General features: G+C 37.4%; 1 protein-coding gene across 10 annotated transcripts in view; it reads left to right on the forward strand.

Annotated features, from left to right (window-relative positions):
- KLF12 (KLF transcription factor 12) overlaps positions 1–16,814 on the forward strand; it is a 437,715-nt gene that overhangs the window by 283,646 nt on the left and 137,255 nt on the right. For all 10 annotated transcript variants that reach the window (XR_013763670.1, XM_079138936.1, XM_079138931.1 and 7 more), the window contains one exon: positions 5,440–5,986. Coding sequence is in view for 9 of the 10 variants with exons in the window: in XM_079138936.1 (XP_078995062.1) it covers positions 5,440–5,986 (547 nt within the window). In the remaining variant the exon portion in view is untranslated. The remainder of the gene's footprint in view (positions 1–5,439; positions 5,987–16,814) is intronic.

Below are 16,814 nucleotides of genomic sequence, written 5' to 3' on the forward strand. Positions count from 1 at the left end.
ATTATCGTCGTAATGTATAAGTACCTTGAAATATGGGTTGATAGAGGTTGTTTGTATTGTGGAATTATGCAATCAGCTCAGTCAGTTAAAATGTATTCTATCAACTATTGTATGGTCTTCTGTGGGCTGATCTGGTAAGGCTGAAATATATGGAAAGCAACATCATCATCAAGTAACTGTCTTGTTTCAGAATTTCTATTTTTTTAAATCCTAAGTGGTCTCTAAAGCAACTTGTTCAGTAGCCCAGATCCACTTGGTTGTTTGGCAATGAGTGTTCATGATCCAGAATCAGAATACATTTCATGCTGTGTTCAGTGAGTCAGGTCACCTCTGAGATGGTTTTAGTAATAGATGGAGTTGGGTTTGGAATTTTTAGTTCTAAGAGAGAAGTCTGCTCATTTGCTTGTCTCTCACATTTCTCACCATTAAAAGTACTCGACACCTTTGGTTCTGTCTTCTCAACAATTTAACAAATTTGGACTTAACATTACTCCCTTATAGATTGAGAAGTTAAGACCTGGAGAATGTTAATGATGAAACCAAGATCGCACAGCTAATAAGCAGCAGGGGGAGGTTATCAGCTCAAGTATTTTTATTCCCAGATCTTGTTTTTCTTCCTACAATATCATACAACAGGTTATTAAAGGTCTTTTTCATAGTTAACCACAAGCCATGTGATGTTAGGCTAGTCACTTTATAATCTTTGCTAAAAACTGCCATGAAATTATTTTTCAAAAAAAAATATAAAACAGGTTTTTTTATATGATGGGTGGATAGTTGTCACCATCATATATGTGTGCAAGGGCCACATCTCCAAGAATCCCTGGTGCCATTAAAGATGAAACAGACAGTATAAGTCTTGAGTAACATTTAACCCTGTGTTATTTATAGGATCCTCAATCTGACGACTCATAGGATTCTCTGGAGGGCTTTCCAAAGATAGGGTGCTGTCAGACATGTTTTTTTTTTTTTTTTTTCTTTTAAGATTTCCAGGTGATTAAAACACACTAATAGCATTAAAAGTGCTTCTTACTCACTGCAGACCATAATAAACTTCCTGACTGACTGGGAAACTCATCTAATACTCTGGACACTAACAAGTGGGAGGTTTTAGATTCCTTTGCTTTCATTTGGCAAAATGCCTGAAGCTGAAGTTACATTTTCTAATGTTTATTCAGGAAAAATATATGTATATAACAAAGCTCAAAAGTGGTCTCCAGAAATTTACTTAAAAGAGCATGTTTATTAGAATGTTCTGAATAATATTTTAGAGTGAATTATAATAAGTAAGACTAACCTTCAGATTTGTGAAAAAACTATGACAATATGGTTGACTTATATTTAAGTTTTCACACACTTTGTGAAGTATATTGTTACATTTACTTTGCTGGACTTTTGTGTGTATTTATGCTATCACTTATTTTTCTTTTCTTTTCCCTCCCTCCCTCCTTCCTTCCTTCCTTCCTTCCTTCCTTCCTTCCCTCCCTCCCTCCCTCCCTCCTTCCTTCCCTCCCTCCTTCCTTCCCTCCCTCCCTCCCTCCCTCCCTCCTTCCTTCCTTCCCTCCCTCCCTCCCTCCCTCCTTCCTTCCTTCCTTCCTTCCTTCCTTCCTTTCTTTCTCTTCCTTCCCTTCCTTCCTTCTTTCCTTCTTTCTTTCATTGTTTTTGCACAAGGTATTCAACACAGGGGCACTTAACCACTGAACTACATCTCCAGCCCTTTTTTTTAATTTTATTTTGAGACCAGGTCTCACTAATTTGCTTATGACCTCACTAAATTGCTAAGGCTGGCTTTGAACTTGTGATCCTCCTGCCACAGCCTCCCAAGCTGCTGGTATTTACAGGCATGTGCTGTTGTGCCTGGCCTTTGGTATTACTTCTTAATACATAATGTAAAACTTTAAAAACTTTATACTCTTTCAGAGATATCATCTTTTAGGAAATAACTCTCTGATAAAAATCCAGTGTTCTCATATGATTATCATGCCTTTAGAAGGAGTGCTGTTTTTGTTTGTTAATGTGTTTGTAGTAAGAGTTTAATCGTTCCATACCAGGGGAACCAATAGCAAAAATTCAACCAGTGTCACTCCCAGGCAAAAATCTGGATGGAGTTTTATTTGAAAACAAACAAAACACTCATTTGTTACTACTGTGAGTAGTATCAATGTTGTGTCAAGAATTGAGGAATTAGCAATAGAGAGTAAAATTTTAGTATGAAATCCTCTCTTTATTATTTTTATAGCAGCTTGTCTTCCCCATCATGCTTACAGTTTATAAATGTTCTTTGTTGTCTGTCTTCTCAGCATCCCCGTCCCTTCAGGTCAGTTCCTGGGTGCATGTCCCCACTCCTTTCCAAGTGTGTGTGGTCTTTTCCCACGGTTTCTAGCTGCCTGGGCATTTCTTCCGTGTGTTCTTTTGTTTCTCCTCAGCTTTCGTTTCCCTCTTGGCCATCTGCTATGCTCCAAGTACCTCACCACAGCTTCCCATTTAGGGTCCAAACCTTAGAACCAGTGCTTTTCAGTTTCCACTCCTTAGCAGCAAAGCAGTGGATTCCTACTGCGGCTTCCAGGACCGAGCCTATCAGGTCTTTTTCTTAAAAGGAGGCATGGAAGTGCACCATAGCCATTTTGAGCCCACGTTTTTGCAGTGTGGCTGCCTTTACCGATATGCATGTGCAGCCTGAAGCTGGAATTATGGGCAGCTTTACCTGCCATATTATCATATCATACAAGGTTAGTGGGGACTGTCAAAACACAATGCTGTGTCAACACTGAATACAGATGAATGGTACAGTACAGATTTTTGCCCTCTTTATACTGATGGTTGTTTTTGAATATGCTGCTGCTATACATACAAAAAGAACCACCATGTGTCTCTGATGCTTGCATTTATAAATTCATGCATAATTTGTCCTAGGCCCCAAGTTTTTAATCCAAAGGTGTGCTTTATTCTTTGTTATTGTTATGAGTATTTTGATTTGAGCACATGAGAGATGCAATTCTCAAGCGTCTGAAAACACTTAGTGCCTCTTAGTATTTGGTCTTCTCAACTTTCTGGCATAGGCAACAGGATTGTGAGAGAAACACACTTCTGCCCCTATACATCAGCTTAAGGAATAGGTGCTTTCCTCAGTCAGGAACGAAGCAGAGACTTACCAAGATTGGGTTTCTGTTCATCATCCAGAGAAATCTGAACCACTTGCAAAACTTAGTGAGGCTTGAGGTCTCAGAAGCCAATTTCTTTGCAAACGAGCTCTGCATTTTCCCCAACTCTCCTGAATTGGTGTCACCTGCTAGTGTCATTATCACTTGTTCTAAAGTACTCCCAACCTTGGTTGTAAATGCAAGTAGGAACCTATGGCTAAGCTAGGTATGAGGAGAAAAATTTGCAGTGGAATTAATCACTCTTTCCAAAATAAGAATTTGGGGTATGTCTGATACCTAAGAAGAAGAAAAGAGTATCACTATTATCAAGAGTATATTTAAAGTCAAACCAGTGGCATTCAGTACATGCACTTAATGATGTGCTTTTTATTTTTAATAATAATCCAATTGATATCTTGTTATGAAAGCAGCCTCAACAAAGGATTTCCTTAAGTGTATAACATACTAATAAGAAACACCTGACATAGTTCTACAAAGAAATTAAATGGTAATGCTGAGAACAAACTGAAATACTGTTCTTATTGGAAAAGTAAATAGTACTCATAGCTTTTATAATAAAAAATTTCAATTTATGGTGTCTGTTTTGTTTTTCTTAAAGTCTTTGAGTGATTCAAAAAAGTTATATTTCAGCACATAAAGTGAAAATCTTGTCATTTAGAATTTCATACAGGAGATATTTTGGACGGTTCTCTTTTTTTTTTTTTTTTTTTTCTTAATTGACATGTTTTTTAGGTAAGTAGCCATATTAGCTAGGAAGAAGGAAAAAAAAGGAAAACCATTAACACATCAGCCCATTTTCCTTTTTAGTTGATCTGGTTTAGTTGATGCTTTTTTTTTTTTTTTTTTTTTCTCTCATTGTTGATGAATAAAATGCCTTTGCATTATTGCCTGTTTTATATTTTGAATGGAGCTATAATTTATGTTCTATAAAGAAAGGCTTTCAGAAACACATTTTGTCTTCTTAAAAAAATATGTTCACATTTTGGTGGAGAATAACAAGCCAGAATCTTTTATGAAACTAAGAGTGAAATAACAACATAATTTTAGGCATCGTTGTCCTGATATCATAAAAAAGCTGAAAAGAGTTTGATCTTCATCTAATAGAACAATAATTCGTGTGCTAGCCTGGCTAAAATAAATGTTACCAAAATAACCTTTTAATAGGCTAGTTCTTTTTGTCAAGGCTAGACTGACATATGCCAGTGGAACCATTGGGCTATTTGAGGTCTCAGAAGCAGACTTTCAGTAAGTGCTTCTTAAATTTATGAGTGAGTAAGTATATGAACAGATGTATATTCATGCCAAGTGATAGCATGCTGAGAACATTAGTCTGGGTCAGATCTTGAGGTCTTTATTAGTAAATTTTGCACACTAACACATAGGAATATAAATGAATTTGGGCACAATTATCATTATTTTAAATTAAACGAAAAGCCATAGACAATTTAGAGTTGCCAGTATAGGATTTTCCTAAAATATCAGTGTAATGGTTATGTACGTTTTTAACAAAAAAAATTTGTTGTACCCTGAATTCAGTTGTAATTCAGTCATTAGACATGACTAATATTTGATAATTTAGTTATCAGACCCAGGAGTTTGGAGAACTTTGTGTTCTTTTTTAATGTTCAAAATGAACATGACTATAGTAGCTCTTCCAGCAAATGTGAAAGTGGAAATGTTGTAGTGAGTTTTCTCAGGGTTGCTGCCAAGTGATATTATGTATCCAGGTTATGATAATTTGAGTAAGGGTAGACATTATGTTGTAGAATTTTAGAACCACAAAGGATATTTAAGTATCTAATGAAAACTAGCATGAGTTTATAATAGGAAATCAAGACTCATAATGCAGCCATGAATCAAACAACAAAAGGAAACTTTTAATTAAATAGGTTGTATTTGCACAGTTCTAAGTACATAATACTTTGTACTCAGAACTTGTCTTTTAGAAGATTCTATGTAAACTTTCTGTTCATTCTTAGATTCCCGTGACCTCTTTTTCTTCCATAAAACATTGATTTCACTCTATTTTAATAATCGTGTTACTCTCCCTTGATGGAAAGAAAATGTCTTTACGGTCTCTTGTCATACGGTTTTGTACTTTTGTACCTTTAGTTTTAATCATTGTCATAGAACAATTCTTCAAGTATTGGGGGAATGAATTAAGGTCCCGTGGCAATACAAAAAAACAATAATAATAAACATGCAAGTAATGAATCATACATCTACTATAATGTTTAATTAAGAAAAATAAACATGTGTTCTGTTTTTCTCCCCACAGTCTCCAAACGTCCACAACTACCCCGATATGGAAGCTGTTCCCCTGTTGCTAAATAACGTGAAAGGGGAGCCCCCGGAGGACTCATTATCCGTAGATCACTTCCAAACACAAACTGAGCCAGTGGACTTGTCAATAAACAAAGCCAGGACATCCCCTACCGCCGTTTCATCCTCCCCAGTTTCCATGACAGCGTCTGCCTCCTCACCTTCTTCAACTTCAACCTCTTCATCTTCATCTAGTCGTCCAGCCTCATCCCCAACTGTTATAACATCAGTATCTTCAGCATCGTCTTCGTCAACAGTATTAACTCCAGGACCCCTTGTTGCCTCTGCGTCTGGCGTGGGAGGCCAGCAGTTTTTGCACATTATCCATCCTGTACCGCCTTCAAGTCCCATGAATTTACAGTCTAACAAACTGAGTCACGTTCACCGCATCCCCGTGGTGGTACAGTCGGTGCCTGTTGTCTACACAGCTGTACGGTCACCTGGAAATGTGAACAACACTATTGTCGTGCCGCTTTTGGAGGATGGGAGAAGCCATGGCAAAGGTAAGAGACACAAAGAAATCCTTGATTTATTTCGGCACTAGAGAGAAATATGAGTGGAACCTTAGCTGTATGCAAACCCTACATCCAAAGAAACTACTGATCAGACACTGAGTAGAGCACAGTTTAGTAGGAACCATATTTGTGAAGGTATGTGCTTCGGTTTTCCTTAGTCTTTATTTTCATTTATCACGTCATTTAATGTCAGGATTCAGGGATCTAACTTTGCAAAGGAATGCTTACCTTTAAGTCATAAGATGGCAAGGGAAGTCTGTGGTTAGCGGGATTACGTATGCAGTGCAAATGTGGATCCCTCATAGAAGTCAGTCATTATGAATTCTTTTAAAAAGTAAATCAAGATGTTTCTTCTTATTTTGGTCAGACGGAACTTATTTGAAAGGCAATTAATAAAAAATGGCTTGAAGTTGCAATTCCTGAAATCCAGTCATTCACTTTTGAGTGACTTGTAGGTTACCATTAAAAATAATTCTACAGTTAGGTGGTTGGTTATAAAAAAAATACCAGGTAGGTTGGTTTTATCATCTTAGAAGTCTAGCTTAGTATTATTTTAAATAACAGCATGACATAATATAATGGAATGTTTTTAAATGAAATATAAACATTCCCTTCTAGGATTTAGAAGGCAGGGAGATACTGTGCTACAAATTTGGTAGTTATGCAACTGATGGTGAAGTTATTTTCTACTTTTAAGTTGTTGGCTTTTTTACCCCCAAAATTTTACTAGAAGGAATTGTAGTAACATCATTCTGTCTCTTCTTTCTTCCTGTTCATCTATAGAAATGTAAAAACCCATAATCATTGACTCACTCCCTTTTAAATGAGATGTGTATGTATGCATTTTGTCTTTAGTGCCTAGAAATGATAACTAGATTAAGACTTACATTTGTTTTTGCATTGACATTATATTACTGCTGAGGCCTGTAATAAAAATATGATTGATGAATACATAAAACACACTGTTTTCTCATAAAATGTTGGTAAACTTGGTAGTTTGGATTCTTGTATAAAATAGGATTCAATATAAAGAGATTTAGTTGATTGCAAATTTAGACAGAGTTTTGCAAACATTTACTACAGAACTGTCAATTTGCCATTGGCAAGTAATTTTTTTATTCTTGTCCGTGAGTTATCTGCATATCTATCTACATGAGTTTCCTTACAACACTGAAATACATTACACTTTCCCAATTTAACAAAGTTAAAATTTCATGATTCAGAGCATTCAGGAATTTTAGTCTGCAAACTTGAGCTGCTTACCTGAAAACCTCTATCTCCTTACGGGCCAAGAACTGGTCCCCTGGCCCTGTAGGGAAAAGTTAGAGGAAAAGAGTAGCTCGGGAGCCTTTTTAGCAATTTTACGCAAGTCAGCTCTATTTGATGTCAGAAATACTTCTGATGCAAATACACAAATCTACTTAAATAAAAACATAACTGAAGGCCAAAACAAATAAGTATTTCTTTCAGAAATTAGAGATTTTTTTTAAGAACTAGAATTAGGACATAGTGAAACTTAGAACTTTGTATATTACATTATTTTATGTACATTTTTAATGTGTAATGGTGGAGTCCAGTCTTCCTGTGATGCCGCTTAAGAGAAATACTACTTTCATTATGAAGTTAATTAATAAATATTTTTAATGTTGCTCATGACATTTTATGCAGTTTTAACTCACTAATGAAGAAAACAAAAGAGAAATCTTATTTGCCTTATTTTATGGGAGAGTTAGATTTTATTTAATATGACCATATGAAGTATATGACTAAAATTTAATTTTGTAGAAAATGTATCATTGCAGAAGATCTTTTAAAACTCAGGCTGTGATTTATTCTCTACGTGAGTGTATTTGTTAGTTTCATGTAGTGTGTTTTACTTGGCAAATTTTTCATATCTAGAATAAAAATTTATTTAATCATAAACCTGCTGGACTGTGCTATGGTTACTAGGAACATGAGATTTGAGATCAAAGATATATTACTTGCAATCCTGGTTCTCTCACTTATGATAATGAATGTGGGAAAATTATTTAATCTCATTAATCCTCATTTTCATCAGTGATAAAATGGGGTAACATGATCTATCCTAAGATTATTGAGAAAATTAAGAAAGAAAGTAATGTAAATGTCTGGTGTTTATAAATACCAGTAAATGTTTGCAGTTATTCATCATTATTAGTGTTCTCCTCAAATACCAGAGGCAATAATGTTCAAAATTTCTTTTTCTCTGTTTTTTTTTTTTTAATAAAAACAGAGATGTCATTACAACAGCAAATTATGAAGGAGGGGAGATTAAGTATGAGAAATTGTACGGAAATATTTCATGTGTCTTTTTATTAGTTTATACTGTTCTTATAATCACCACATTCTAAAAATATTGCTATAGCATTTTATAAGTTTTTTTAATTGTTTAACTGATTAATTAGATGACATTATAAATTTATAATCTGGTATGGATGAGCAAAAGGAAATAGGATAAGGGAGTTGGACTTTCAAAATGCTGATAACAAAAACACAAAATGCCACTGATAAACTCGATAATTATATGGCTAATTTCTTTTAAATTTGGCATGACCCACCTGGAAGCTAATAGGGAAATAAGATTACCCAATAAGTCACATTACACAAAGGACTATGAATATCCATATCTAATCTAATGCATTATGTATTGCAAGTCTTTTGTTCCTTCAGTTGTTTATTGAGCATCTATCATTATCAGGAGTTACAGACACCAAGCATTCAATGTGGAACAAAACATGTGGATTGTGTCTTGGTGCTCAAAGGCTAATCATAAAAATCATAAAAAATAGTTACATAACTCTTATAGTGGGTAAGTTGGACTATAACACACCAGCCAGGATTGTGCCAGTGGAAAGTGTTGAATTATAATCACAAACACAGAAGGTTGTGTTTGGCAAAAGTATTTCCTTGTAGGTTGTTGCATATGGGAGGAAGGAATGTTTTGACCGTGGTGCTCAGAAGGGGATGATGAGGGTCTGGGGAAGTGCTGGGCTGAAATTTCCACAAGAACGCTGGAGTAACAGCAGAAGGTGAGGGAATGCTTTCTGATGAGAATCGAACCTCCGCCCATCCAAGTTGGAAACGGCCATTGGCCTAAAGTTGTTGGCTATCCCAGGACATGCGTATATCTTAGTGAGCCTTGGGTGCAATGTGAGATGTGAAGAAAAATGGAACAATATTCTGGAACGAACGGTAAAGGAACACAGTTTAGAGGAGAGCCACGAGAGGGAGAATGTGAGAAGACCTCCCGAGGAAAGTGCTTTGCCAGTTGGTACCCAAAGCAGACGCAGCACTCAGCCCCCAAAGTCATGAGGGGAGGTGCTGAGCTCCCCACACGGGGACCTGTGTTTGCTGCCATGTTAGCTGAGACAGGATGCCTGTAAACAAGACCCTAAAGGGAGTATTTGGCCTCTTGATAATCAGTTCAGGAATTTCAGTGCGGTCTGGTGAGGTTCGTGGTAAATTTCCTGGGAGAATTTCCTGGACTTTTGTAGATATATAGTATCAGAAAAACAGAATATCATAACAAATCACAGGCAGAGTTGCCCTTGGTTTGTTACTGCCTCGATGGAAGAGTTCAGTGTGTTTAGAGTTCTCCTTCCTTCTAGGGTGCAGGGTTTCTTTGTATATGCCAAGCACAGTTCTAGTCCCTGAGGCTCCAAGATGAACACGTCCCTCTTGTCCTAGACCTTACATTCTAGTAGGAGACATCACTGATATTGGCTAGGTAGTATAAATTCTGTGAAGAAAAATAAAATGTGATAAGGATGGAAGGGTTATTGGAGAAGGATTCAGCTTTAGGTATACCCAAAGAAGGGCTCTGGTCACAGTGGCACACACCTGTAATTCCAGTGCCTGGGAGACTGAGGCAAGAGGATGGTAGAGTTGAGACTAGCCTGGGCAACTTAGCAAGATCCTGTCTCAAAAAATAGAAAAGGGCTGGGGGATGTAGCTCAGGGATAAAGTGCTCCTGGGTTCAAGACCCAATATCACCACCACCAAAAAAAAAGGCCTCTACAAAATAAGCTATGGTAATAATTACTTGGGAAAGACTTTTCCAGAAAAAGAGAACTACAGGTTTAAAGACCTTGAGTCTCCAATGTGTGTCACCTGTGTGAGGAAGCGCAACAAGGAGGCCCAGAGGCTGACCATTGAGAAAGTGGAGGAGATGAGGGCCAGGGCAGGTGGGGCCTCAAAGCCACCACGTAAATTCTTTGTTTTTTTTTTTTGTTCTGAATCTATGAGACCACTGGAACTTTGAGCAGGAATGGGACATGATTTCTTTTACCTTTTATGAAAACCTTCATTTGAATCACTGCATACCATCAAGAATGTGGGGAAGGAGTAAAAATAGGAAGGCCTCCCACAGGACCACTGCAGTGGGTAGGGGGAGAGGAGCACCGTGGGGGTGACTTCTGGGTTTTTGGCTCACATATTAAGCACATGGTTGCTCTTTACTAAGGTGGGAAGAGTGGGGTTGAAAGGGAATTCCCTTTCAAATGTGTTAAAATTTGACAGGCCTGATCCACATTTGAGCAGAGTGATGGAGTTGGAAGTTGGATGAGTGATTTTGGGGCTCCAAGGAGAGAGGAGGTAGGTTTGGAAAAATTAATTTGGGATCCATTAGGGTAGGTGTTTAATGCTGTGGTCTGTCATGTATCATCTTGGGTGAGAGCATAAAAAGAAAAGGGAAGGTATGCGAGCCCAGCAGGTCAGCATAGGAGGTTAGAAAAGGAGGAGGGATCCAGGAATGTGGAAAGATCTGCTGGTGAGCTAGTGGAGAGGACTCAAGAGGCGAGTGAAGAGAGCTTCTGGGAGCCAGTGGGCAGTTGTCCCAAGTGCTGCATAGGGTGGGATAAAATGGGGCCTGAGAATGGGGGCCTTTGGGAGGGGAAGCTCCTTGGTGACTCAGAGCATCACGTCCATGGAGTGGGAGGACAGAGGATGGAAGTTGAGTTCTTGTTTGGATGGGAGGTGAGGAAAGGGAGACTCATTGTCCAGATAGCTCTTCAGAGTAGTCTGTTCTATCAAGTTCTGGTGACATGGAATGATAGCTGACCAGGCATGTAGGCTCTGGATCCAGGGAGTGGTTTTAAAGGTGAGAGAGAGAATAGTATTTTTATGTGATGTCGAGAATAATCCAGTAGATGTGCCCTTCAAAAGATGAGTGGATAAAGAAAATGTGGTATATATACAAAATGGAACATTACTCAGCCATAAAGAAGAATGAAATTATGTCATTTGCCAGTAAATGAATGGAACTTGAGAAGAGCATACTAAGTGAAATAAGCCAATCCCAAAAAAAAAAAAACAAAGGCCAAATGTTTTCTCAGATTTGCGAATGCTAACCCATAAAAAGAGAGGGCGGGGAGGGGAAGAATAGTAGTCCATTGGATTAGACAAAGGGGAATGAAGGGAGGGAAACAGAAGAGACAGTAGAATTAATCAGACATAACTTTCCTATCCTTACATGTGAATACGTGGCCAGGGTACCTTCGCATCCTATACAACCACAAGAATAGGACCCAAATTAGAATAAGTTATATTCCATGTATGTGTAATATGTCAAAATATACTGTACTGTCATGTATATCTTAAAAAAAAAAGAAAAAAGAAAAACCAAAGAATAATCTAGTAGAGTTGGAAAATAGATAATTCTATAGAGGAAGAATTACAGAAACAAGATTCTTATTTTCATGTTATTGCGTATTTTACACTGTGGAGTAACCTGAATCTTGCAGTAATTAATTTGAATTCTGAAGTTCATTTATTATATTGATGAAGTTGTTAGGGGAAAGATACATAATATAAAACGAAAGGAAACACAAAAGCAGAAGACAGTAGTCTAGGATTGACAATGAAATAGATAATAATCAAAGTTAAGTAAAATTTGAGTTCCACTGATCATTTTAAAAGCAAAGACAGAAGCTAAAGATCTGGGAGCCACAATGAAAAGCAAATAGAAGTTAAGTAAAATTTGGGTTCTACTGATAGTTATGAAAATAGCATCAGAATTAATATTATACAGATCAAATATGTCTCATTCATTGTCTAGTAGAAAGCACAGAATAATAAAAACAAAACATAAACCCCACATAATTTATAGTAGTCTTTTAAGGACATTTTTGACATTTTAATATCAATAGGTGTTATATTTTAGAAATTAAAGTTACTTAAAAGGCAGTACTTTGACCAGTTGTGGAAAATCTTTTATTAAAGGACTAAAAAGTATGGATTATTTCCTCTATCCTGTAACGGAGGTCAGCCCTTCTCCATGTAGCTGGAGTAACAGGTACCCTGGGTGCCCAGAAATGGAGCAAGGGTGTGATTGATCCTGTGGCCTTGGACCTGTCGAGGCCTGAAAAGCCTGCTGCCTTCAGGTGGGTATTTCTCCGTTGTCCAGTTTTCTTTCCCAACCATTTTCCCTTCTTCATTAGTCTACAGAGCTGGCCTGTTATTTTTCTTCTTTCGCCCATCAGTCTTCTTCTTAGCCACCTCAAAACACTCAATTCTCAATTTTCCATCTGGCAGTAATGAAAGAAATGACCCGGAGGGAAAGAACCCAGCCCCAGTTTCCTGCATGGTCTTGATTTCTTAAATGCAAATGCAGTGCCAGCAGCCAAATGTACCAGAATCATGCAAAACACGTTGTTGGCATTAAGACTTTTTATTGGAATGCTGTCATTTTTGGAAAATAACTGACTATATGTCATGAGCACACTATTTGTGATTTAAAATAATTGTGTGATTAGATCCTGGAATATCATGTACTTTTTCCTAAAATATCTCACTAGAGCATGTTGATTCTGCTGTGAAGAAACCAACCTGCTTTGGGTGTGCAGCTACTTTGGTCTCCTCTGCAAAAAGTGTTGCTTTCTTATTATAGTTGGAGGTAGACACACTGTGAAGACCCCTCCAAAAATACACCTGATTTTCATAGCACCCATTCAGGAGTTTCACAGAGCTGTGACCATGAGCACATTTGAAACACTCACACCCCATATTCTTCCTGCAGGCTGTTGCTTTTCTCAGCAGCCTCCAGGAGGAAGCTACAAGTGTATTTTTAGTCTTACACCGTTTATATTGGTGAAAGGAAATATGGCCATCACAATGATTGCTGTACCGCTTGTGGCCCTGGCTCTCGACACATTGAAGACAGCTGGAGTTTTGCTCTCATGACACTCCATATTTCTGAACTCACAGCTTTAGTAATTTTCTCCTGTTGTCACCTTTCCCCTTCGTTGATGTCCACACCTTGTTTCCGGTCGTGGTCCTTGTCATAGACTCACTTCTTCTGTCTACCTTTCACATGACTGTCCTCATTTAGTTCACGATTCGATGGAATCCTGGGTGTCATCTGTTCATATGACCAGAATAGTCCTGGGCAGCTGACCTGTGCTTATGTGTACAGTTGTCTTGGCTTCTTGAGTGGCTGAACAACCCACCTCTTCCTTTGGTAAATTAATCTATTTTACTTTTAAGTATGGCAGACTCATACTTTAATTCTGAGTTTGATTTTTGTCAGCAAAGCATCTAGTTATGTATATTTTTAATATTGCTTATTGGGAAATGGGACTGGAGCCACTTGCTATGTTTTGGCTTATTATTCTTAAATATAGACTTTGATAGGATTGGGGTGTTTCAGTATTATCATTGAAAAATAGAGGCAGGAGCTTGTTAAACATATATAGAGAAAGACAGCCTGTATTTATGGAAAATTTCATTTGAATGAGGCATTTATAATGCTTTATTTTATACAGTTATACTGGTGATTTGTTGTTTGTTTTTACCTGACTTTCAACATGGAATAGAAATGTCTCTGTGTTTTTTTTCTCTTCTGGGCATGCACATGAGGTTGAATAGATTCCACCAAAAAATTGGCTTCTCGTGCTCTTGTTTATCTGAAATATCTACAATCTGTCGATTCCACTGCTTCATCTGGCACCGACTGGGTTAGTTCTAAGATTCAATGATAATAGTGCTCAGAGAAGAGACAGAAGCTGTTATATTACTCTAAGAGAATCAGCAGAAAGGAGAAATCTGTGGGTAACATGCCAAGGGGTGAGTTTGGTTGACTCTCCCACATCTGGGAAAAAAGAAAATAAGGAAAGTGTGGCTTCCTGGGGTGGTCCACTTTAAAAGGTAGATGTTATTAAGGAAGTGAAGGTAGTGACAAATCCATTTGTTAGGTAAGTAGCTTAATCTAGAGGTTAACAGACGATACTTGGTGTTCATTCTGTTATAAAGAATATTAGGAGCTACTGAAAAAATAGCCTTGCACTCCATTTTCACTAATTTCTCTTAAAATAAAATACTTATATGTAAATAGATTTATGCATGAATTTTTAAAAGTAGTATAGTATTCCAATGTGGTCTTTATTCATTTTTTATTACACCTGAAAAGTCTTCTCTGATACTATGTAAAATATCATATACTGAATTTTGAGGTATGGTATCTTTTATTTCCTTTGTGATTCATTTTAAGGAATTTTTTTTTCTCAGATTTTGTTCTTCTGAGATATAATGCTTTTTTCATATGCTTTAGGTACTGTTATGCAACAGGGGAATTCTTATTTTACATATTAGATTGCAATCATTTATAGAATTATTTTGGTATTTGGGCATCTGTACTTACTCCTAGAAATGCATGTGTGTATTTATATACGTATGTATACATTATATACATGTGTGTATGTATATGTATATATGTGTGTGTGTGTGTGTGTGTGTGTGTGTGTGTGTGTGTGTGTGTGGAGAGAGGGAGAGAGCCAATAAAACACTTCACCCAATGACTTATAAGTTCTGGTAGGAACAAATGAAAGAAGGAACAATGTAAGATCCAAGAGGGAAACGAGTTTTAGAGTCACTGCCAGGATTGTTTTAAATTGACTTTTTAATAATTTACAACTCTGTGGCTGTGGTTTCTGTTCCCTGTTTTTTTCTTATTCCCTTAATAATTCTTTTTCTGTTCCAAACTGTTACTATTTTCTCAGCTCTTTCTCTCTGTTTTCCATTGTGAATGGAGAATTGATTAATTGGTATGCCACTTTGAATTCTTGAGGAAAAAATCTGATATTTATCTATCTAATAAATGAAAGGAGAGCGACTGATTTTTACAGTAATAATCGTACATGCAGTTCTTTCTCTGGTCCCCATTATGCAGGGTGAAACGCTGCTTTGATCTATAGCCAGTTGTGTTTTTTCATGATCTCTTGACTTCACCACCTTTTCTTCTTCTAATACTTCATGGATTCAACAGATGTTTTAAGCACCACTTACATGACCAGGAATGCCCCTCATTTCCAGCAGAGGAAGTTAAGGTGTGTTGGGGCGTGGTTCTTACAAGCCAGCTCTGGTTTATAATACACTCAAACAGTACTTTTCACACCATGGGTCATTTCCTGTTGGTAAATCTTGAAACCAATTTAAGCTCATGATCAGAAATGAAATAGAATGGAGTCGATTTTAAAAATCTGAGAATATCACCCAAATAAATGTATTCCACGAAACTCATTGATTAGCCTGTTTACATACAAATGTGCTACCGTGAGTGTGTGTATGCACACGTGTGCAGCTCATGCTAAAATAATCATGTCTGACTGTCCAGAAATTTTGGAAGATACACCACGGGAGCCTGGCCTCCTTTCCCTTCCCCTCTCCTTTCTTCCCTTTCAAGGTGCCCACCTTGGCTTTTCCTTCCTTTCTCTGCTCTGTCACTTCTCAGCTCTCCTGTTTTCCTGTCTTCTTCTTTTCTTGGTTGCCTTCTCTATCTCCCGCCATCTTTCACCATCCTACCTTTTTCTGAATCTGGATTCTTTTGACCTTCCATAACTAACCAAATCACCTGTCCCTGAAGGCATGTATTATGGAACCAAGAGACCTACACTGAAAATGACAGTCTTTGTACTGCCATCTAGTGGTAGGATTTTAGTATGGAGTAAACTGAACGACACTCTAATGTATTTTTTCCAGGATTGTTCCTGGGTTTTCCCAGCTAGTTCAGGATTGTTAGGGATGAGTTGTTATGCCTCTTTTAAGAAAAACTCAAACATAAATTTGGAACTTAATTTATCTACTTTGGTTTTAGAGCTCTAGTATATGACATGTTTTTAAAGACTGTATTTAATTCAGTCCAGAAAGGAAAGTATAGCTTCTACCCGTTCGTCTCACTTCCTATCCTGTACATTTCTATGTTGACTTTTTAATAATTTACAACTCTGTATAGTCCAGTAAAAATAAAATGCTACTTCCTGTGTATGCATGCACAGGTTCCTTTAAACTTTGGATTATATTTGTTGGCTGAACGTAAGCATGTATTTGCCAACTTGTATGTTGTAAGTAAGTTTTGCTGATCACTGAACCCACTGATTAAGGAAACCTGTGTCCTGGAATGTCATAGAAAATAAAATGAAGAGTTGTTTCTTGGGACAGCAAGAATGTAAGGGAGTGTGTCAACCTAGAGAATTGGGAATAGCCCTTCAAGAATTCACAGAGGAACTTTGCGGGTCAGTGGGAACAGAGAAGGACTAGAAAGGTCATTTGGCATGTGACTTCTCACTCTCCTGAGGGTAGACTGACTTAACAGGACTTGGGGGACTGAGAGTTAGCATAAGCTCCTCTGTTGACAAGAACTCTGGTGGTTTGCATGATATGTTTTGGATTACTATAAAGCCTCATTCCTATGAGACAGTAGATTGGGAGCCTCCCAACATTCTTCACTAAAATTTGACCTTCATGAAAGTACCTCTTAAGCCTTAAGCACCCCTATTCCCCATTGTTCTGAGGGAATGACACT

The sequence above is a fragment of the Sciurus vulgaris genome (assembly GCF_902686455.1).
Source record: "Sciurus vulgaris genome assembly, chromosome: 4".
NCBI lineage: Eukaryota > Metazoa > Chordata > Mammalia > Rodentia > Sciuridae > Sciurus > Sciurus vulgaris.